Source organism: Coptis chinensis, chromosome 9, assembly GCF_015680905.1.
Source record: "Coptis chinensis isolate HL-2020 chromosome 9, ASM1568090v1, whole genome shotgun sequence".
In the NCBI taxonomy this organism is placed as follows: domain Eukaryota; kingdom Viridiplantae; phylum Streptophyta; class Magnoliopsida; order Ranunculales; family Ranunculaceae; genus Coptis; species Coptis chinensis.
The window spans coordinates 50,523,386-50,531,032 of NC_141464.1; the positions used below are offsets into that span (position 1 = coordinate 50,523,386).

General features: G+C 37.3%; 1 protein-coding gene across 1 annotated transcript; it reads right to left on the reverse strand.

Annotated features, from left to right (window-relative positions):
* Positions 1 to 1,526: 1,526 nt before the first annotated feature.
* LOC147476516 (uncharacterized) lies at positions 1,527 to 5,204 on the reverse strand. The gene is made up of 6 exons (XM_086585753.1): positions 3,631 to 5,204; positions 3,338 to 3,575; positions 3,146 to 3,242; positions 2,842 to 3,065; positions 1,898 to 2,045; positions 1,527 to 1,790 (listed from the first exon to the last, which is right to left on the reverse strand). Exons 1-6 carry the CDS (start codon positions 5,135 to 5,137, stop codon positions 1,527 to 1,529), a joined length of 2,478 nt encoding a protein of 825 aa, XP_086441879.1. The 5' UTR covers positions 5,138 to 5,204.
* Between the last annotated feature and the right edge of the window lie 2,443 nt (positions 5,205 to 7,647).

Below are 7,647 nucleotides of genomic sequence, written 5' to 3' on the forward strand. Positions count from 1 at the left end.
GACCGACAGCGCAAAGACTTTCATTACTTTGCACTGGCGGAGTTAAAAATGGGGTAATTATCTCTTCAACCTTCAAAAACAAAAACTTTCATAATATAATATTCAGACAATAAACATTCTTATAAACCATCTAGCCATCATACCATCATAACCATCATAACAAGCTATAGTGCACAAGTTCGTTATGTCATTCTTACATCTTGCAAAAGGCTCTTACCATTACTTACAAAAAACATACTCAAAAAACCAAAATATATGAAGTTTGCATATCCCACACAATAGATTACTCATACTGCAACCTTGATTCAAGCCAAATCAAAGGCCCCCCTTCAACAAAATCACTAAGGTCCGAGCAACTAAATTGAGGTCCATCATAAATAGGAGCATTGGGAACCAATACTTCCTCGATGTGATCTTTTTCTCCCCTCTAAGGATGGTTATGCCATGGAAAATATTAGCGGTAATTGTCATAACATATCCCCTAGCAACCGGAACACCATCTCTACCTAATAGGGTAACCTTAAGAGGTGGACTCAACATTTCAGCAGGAGGGTTCACAGGAGGGTTCAGGAGGGTTCACAGGAGGGTTCGCAGGAAGGTTCACAGATTCAAACATATTCATTAAATTCTGTTGAGACGGACGGCGAACTGAGTTGGAACCAACATCGGTTCCGGGTGTTGTATCCCCACGTGGCGGTTGACTATTCGACATTCCATTGTTGGTTACAAGCTTAAGCATATCCTGACAAAATGAATGACAAAACTAAGATTTATATATATGATGAAAGCAATGAGTTTTATATTTTAGGAAAACTCACCATCAACACACTCTCAACTCTAGCTATGGAGGACTTCATCTCACTCATTTCACCCTTAAATTCAGAATTTGATGAAGACTTTGCTTGTGCTAACATCACCTTCGCAATACTTGTACATTTTAATTGCTTCTTAGAGAGGTTAGAGCTGATTCCACGAGTCCTACTCCTTTTGTCCGCTCCTAAGACTTCGGTCAATTCGTCATTATCAAAATCAAGATGAGTTGCACTACCCTCTCCACTTGAAGTTGCATTTTTTTCTTTTCTTTTGAGCAGTCTCCACCAATTCCTATAGTGTTTTCCATGGAAATTAGTTCAAAACTAACAAGTTAGTACAATCTTAAGGTAAATCATTTGAGAAAAAATTGTCTATAATAACAAAGTAACGAACTAACAGCCTACACACTAGTTCGTGCATCATTTACAAAGGGAAATACTATGTCAAAGACTTAACAAAATTATAGTTGGAACTCAAGTGAAATGTAAACTCACATAACGAGATCGAGCGCTCTCCAAAACAGTTCCATTACGACGTTCATGTCATGCTTTCCAGCTGTCTACCCGTCCGTGTATCTTGTCAGGATTTTGTTTATTCTACATGTACATTGGTAAACAATTGTTAGCATATCGTGATCAAAATTTAAAAGTTTATGGAAAGACACCTACCATTTTATGCAACATGTTGGCACACGTATCCCGCCCAGGTGTGTGTCAAGAATCATTCAGTTTTATATTCTCACCATTCTTCGCATTTCTTGCCATCACTTCAAAAGTGTTCTCATATATTACAAACTGTTCCCAATGATTTGGATCAATGCCAGCTAGGCATGTGGCGATTTGTTCTTCCAAGGTCTCAAACTTACCCAATATATCTTTTCTCAAGACCCATTTTCCATATCTAAACTTAGTAGAAAAGTTTTTTTCTGCATGTGAACGAGCTAGTGCTTGGTCGACATTTGTAACTTCAAATTCACGCTGTAAAACACAAGTTATATAGTAATGTGAATGAAGCTAGAACTCAAAATGTCTAGTATGCATTAAAAAAAATCAGAGGTAAACCTTACCATTAAGGCATTCCAAACCTTATCCTTGAATTCAGGATGTATAAGCCTCCAATCAGTGTAACTAACTGGGATACAAGCTTGAATGAGACTACCAGCACGAGTATTCCATTTGGAGGCATTATCACCAACAACAACACCATCAATATCAATCAATACTGGTAACTTCCTAACATTTTTTTATTCTTGCACGTCGTTTGAAGGCTGAGATGCATGTGAAACTGAAGTAGAAGGCTATGATGCATGTGAGGCAGAACCAGAAGGTTGAGATGCACTAGGCTGTGGTTGACCTGATACCATTTCAAATGAAATCCTAACATATATTGCAAAATAGTCTATTAGTAGTCTGGTACTGAAAAATATAATCATGAAAGGTGAGAAAGAAGAATAGATAAAAGTATATACACAATTCAATCCAAACAAAAGTATTTCATTACCTTATCATACATACCACCAATTTAATAAACCCCAGAGAGATACATAACAAACAAAATGAATAATAATAATAATATACACGATAGCATACACATTAAAACTGGAAACTTTAAAGCAAAAAATTGTATCATAGTTTGGAAACTACAACAATTACAATCAGGTTAAGCACTTCATCAAAGGCTTCAAATTAGGTTGGTCCTTAAGGGTAGATTGGAAAACAGTTGGTACATCTAGTGAGTCAACTCCACACGTTAATCACCTCGGTGAATGGATGACTACCGACCAATTAGGATTTTTCAAGTCCTTCGAGTAAAACACTTGACTAGCTTCGGAAGCGAGAATGACCGGCTCATCAAAATACTGATCAACACTTTTCATCTTATTAAGATTGACCAACACCAAATTAGAGTCTGGACAGAGCTTGCAGCCATTGGTCTTGTCCTCCACCCTCACCCAATTGCAATAAAAGACTACTTGTTTAAAGTCGATCTGTATAGTCCAGCTATAATATTTGTTCAATAACCTCATACCACTTCGTCGATGCATCTACTGGATTTTTGTCTTTCCTACTTGACGTAAACGAAGTGATTGCCTCCATACAAACACCACTATCTTGTGTGGCAACTATTTCGTCATGCGACCTAGTAGAAAAGACAAAACCATTGATGTGGTACTTTCTATACGTTTTAGCTTGGTGCAATGGTCCTTCAACTAATCGCCATAAGTCACTCTTGGTGTTGTTTGCAGCTAATAACTGTAAAAAGACGATAGTTAGAAAGCTAATATTACTAACTTCAGATTTCCTATTTAACTAATAGATGAATTAAACAATACCTTGTTATATAACCAGACAATGAAATCTGTTTGTATCTGCACGTCTGACTTTGCAACCCTTTTTCCTCTACCACGAGATTGTAAGGAGCGGTATTCACTACAAATCGTTCATGCAATTACGCATGAGTATTTTCATGTGGAGTACTAAAGTGGGTTTAGAAACCAAATGTATCAAAAAAAACACACCTGTACTAATCATCAAGCTTTTCGACGTCTAGTCGAAACAGGACCCATCTACGTATTTGAATCCATAGTTTAACACTTAGGGTCACAGTCTTACCATCGAGCAAAAGCCCTTCATCACTATACTCTCCATCTTCATCCAGAAAGGCCACACGCTTCGATTTATGATTTCCATCCCGCGAATTGGGCATATACTCCATAGCATACCTAACTGACTCAGAAACAATATAAGACTCTGCAATGGACCCTTCAACATATCGTTTATTGTTGGGAATATTTCTACACTCTTTCATCGCCCTATTAGAATAAGAAATTTAAGTATACACTTTCAATTTTTAAAATCCAATTATAGAAAAAGCTAGAGAAGATATTAAGGTAAAAGTAATTTACATACCGTTCAAATGGAAACATCCACCTTTGATGCACAGTTCCACAAAGTAGTGCTTCATCAGCCAAATGCACCATGAGGTGGATGCTGATATCAAAAAACGATGGTGGAAAATATTTTTCAAGCACGCACAATGCTTCTGCAACCATGTACTTGGCCTCTTGGATATGTTGCCAAACTAAGACTTTAGAGCACAACAAGTTGAAGAATAAGCTTATCTGATGAATAGCTCTTCGCAGGTCACGATGTTTAGGAAAAGCATGTTGAAGCAATACAAGTAGCAAATAACACATAATGACATGATAGTCATGTGATTTCATTACGAGCAAACCAAGTGGATTTAAAGTGACAATGTTGCTCATATTTGATGAGAAACCAGAAGGAAGCTTCAAGTCCTTCAAAATTTTGCAGAAGTTTAACTTCTCGTCTTTAGTTAAGACAAATGGAGCCTTCGATTTTATTGGTTTCCCTGTGACTGGGTCTGATTGCATCCATTGACCACTATGAATTTGCATCTTTCTCATATCTTCTCGCGCACCTACTGTATCCTTTGACTTGTCTTTCTTGTCTAGGATATAATTTAGTAGATGTTCCATAACATTTTTCTCAGTATGCATCACATCAACAACATGTCGGGATTTATGAGTGGGCCAATAGAGCATATCCCAAAAAATAGACCTTTTATACCAAGCCTCTGTAACTTGAACATCTTCATCATCTACACTATCATCCAAATTCACATCAGATGTGCTTCTTTTGCTACCTGTTGGGATTTTACCCAGTTTATACTTGATATGACACACCTGCTGCATAACTTTTTCTCCACTTAACCTTAATGGAGCAATGTTCAACTCTTCAGTCTTAAGTCCCAAGTATTTGCCTGACCGAAACGGGTGACCCAACGAAAGAAAGGGGTGATAGTTTGTGTAAACAATCTTCTTTGCATGCTCAAGATATATCGATTGAGTGTTATCTGAACAAATCGGACATGCTTTGTAACCATGTGTTATGCAGCCCGCTAAGTTTCCCAAAGCAGGAAAATCATGAATACCCCACAATAGCATAGCTCTCAAGGTAAAATGTTGTTTTTTATGCATGTCATAAGCCAGCACCCCTTCCTTCCACAACTGTTCCAACTCTTCATACAATGGCTGAAGAAAAATGTCGATATCTTGACCCGGTGCCTTCCGCCCAGGTATCAGCAAACACATCATTTGGAACTCTGGTTTCATACATAAAGAAGGGGGGAGATTATAAGGTACCAAGTAAACAGGCCAACAACTGTAGCTAGTGGATTGTATTCCACGGGGATTGAAACCATCAGTTGCAATTCCAAGCCAAACATTACGCCCTTCCTGAGCAAAATCAGGCCAACTCTTTTTACATGTTTTCCACTGGATTGAGTCGATGGGATGTCGCATATGATCTCAAGAAGGTGTAGCTCGGTCGTGCCATGTCATTTCATTCGCTATCCATGGGATAATGTACAACCTCTTGAGCCTTGGAATAAAGGGAAAATGTCTCAAAACTTTATTTGGCTCTTTTGTTTCTTTCTTACCCATCTTTCCTTCTTTCACTTTGTATCTGGGTGCTTTACACTGACGATATTCTGTTAACTTAGCATCATCTTTCCAGTATAACATACAATTGTTCTCACATGCATCAATACTTGTGGCTTTCATTACAGGGTACTTTGATGGCAAAGTGATTCCTTCTGGGAACCATATCCTCAAAAGGGACAAAAGTGCAGACACACTAATTCCCGACCAACCATATTTCTTCTTCAAGTTATAAAGGTCAACAATTGCCAAAAGTGTAGTAACAGGAGCCTCACATGAAGGGTATAGCCTTTGTTCTGCCATTTTCTTGTATTCGTTGTACCTCTTCCCCAAATCAAGTTCAAGAACAGGTGGTGGTTCAAAATCCCCCATATGATTTTCTTCATCCTCATTCAAATCACCTGCAACTACTTCATGCACTCCATAAGAAGCATCAACAAAATTTCCCATCCCAAGCCCTTCAACTTCGGTGTTTTCTTCTTCAATCACTGGCTCCACCACCGGATCCGTACATGGGTTCTCACCATGTAAAACCCATACACGATAATTCTTATCCATCCCATACCTAATCAAATGTCTAGAGATTGTATCAAACATAAAGCTTTTTCCATTTCGACATTCTCTACAAGGACAAGGACACGTGGTCGAGCCGCGGTTGTTCACAGTCGTAAATTGAATGAAATCAACCACCCCTTGTTTGTACACATCTCCAAATCTGTCCAATTCATTCATCCACTCTTTCTAAATTAGCTAAGACATTCTACAAAATTAGACATGTGGGGGGTTGAACAAGCACATTGTGTAATCTATCAATTTGATACAACATAATACACAATCAAACCTTGAATATAGACACAGAGCACTAAGGCTTTTGTGTAAGTCGTTGAACCCTAAACTTGACTCCAACTACATCAAAAGTAAGCTCTAAGTCGGTCCAGCGCAGCTGGCCTAGGTAGCAAGCAGCACTAATATTCTCGAAATTTTAGCTAAGTCTATGATATTAAAGGAATAGCTATAAATAGAATTAACTAACTACTTAATTGGTGTGTGCACTACCAATTAACTCCTAGGGACACATAGAACAAGTATACATTGATCCACAATCCTAGTTCTCCTTTAATTAAAGCAAGTAGCACAAAGTGAATTCAAGTAGTAATATTAAGCATGTAGAATACAGATCTTTTAGTCTACCATGCATGAGAATAATTTACTTCACCTTAGCAAATTATACAAAAGCTTACCAGTAGCACACCATTTACAAAGAATATTAACAAAGAAAAATTGATTTAATCTGTCGTAACATTGGGCTATACTACCACCTTAGGCAGGCACCGCCGTCAAACTCTCAATCGACATATCTTTATCTAAGCAACCACATATACTTCATCACTATTTCACCACTGAACATAAGAAAACTTCAAGCAACAGCAGCTATCAATACTCAGTCAACGTCAAATTGTGTACCGATGAAAAACTTGAGGAGTCCGTAAATTTAGATTTACCATGCTATTGTGATAGTAGTGACAAGTACATCGACCATTGTGAGGATGACAATGACGATATTGCTACTCTAGATATGGTGGTCTCTTGTGATGGCATAATTTGTTTACACCATCGTTTAAGCAAGGAGATTTCATTATGGAACCCCGCAACAAACCTATTTACACAAAAACCTAGCATGCTTCATTTTCTAACAACAATGCTACATATACAATTACTTCACCTATTTCTAACTTGTTATGTAGATAATCTGAAAATAAATTTTCTTCCCCTACATGACTACATGACACTTTTATTGAAAAAAGATACCTTGATGCATCAAATAGCTTTCAATGAAAATATATACTCTCTACACTAAACATATACACATTTCCCAGTATGTAAATTCCAAACAAAGAAAACACGGCATAATGCAGTCAGTACTATTTAACTTAGCCATCCTAATCAAGCTCTATGAAATGCAATATATCTTATCAATTTCAATGAAAAGTTGATCAAATCAAACAATAACCCATATGCATATATATTCTTTATAAATCAAAGACATAATAACATTTAAACAACAAAACATACCCCTTGGATTCTCTTTCCAGTAGCAGGGCACTTAGGTCCACTAGCCCTCTTCTTAGTCGTCTGGTAAACAAGCTTTCCACCTAATCAATGTCAGTTCACACTTTTAAACATATGGGTACTCATAAAAATCTGAATAACATCTAAATATCATTTAAAATTAGAATATGGACTAATGAACACCAACACCAAGTGTTCATTAACCAAGAAAACAAGTCCTCAAAACTAATCATCACAACAATACATTTTTTTTGTCGACCAATTTCTAAACCGAACCAAAACCACCGGATTGCAAACTTTTC

Excerpts from the sequence above, each read along its gene's own strand:
- LOC147476516 (XM_086585753.1), bottom strand. The coding sequence starts at position 5,137 with ATGCGACATCCCATCGACTCAATCCAGTGGAAAACATGTAAAAAGAGT. Across the intron at positions 3,066-3,145 it reads TTGTCTGGTTATATAACAAG|TTATTAGCTGCAAACAACAC; the intron begins GTATTGTTTAAT and ends GTCTTTTTACAG. Across the intron at positions 2,046-2,841 it reads GTAGATGCATCGACGAAGTG|GAAGTTACCAGTATTGATTG; the intron begins GTATGAGGTTAT and ends AAAAAATGTTAG.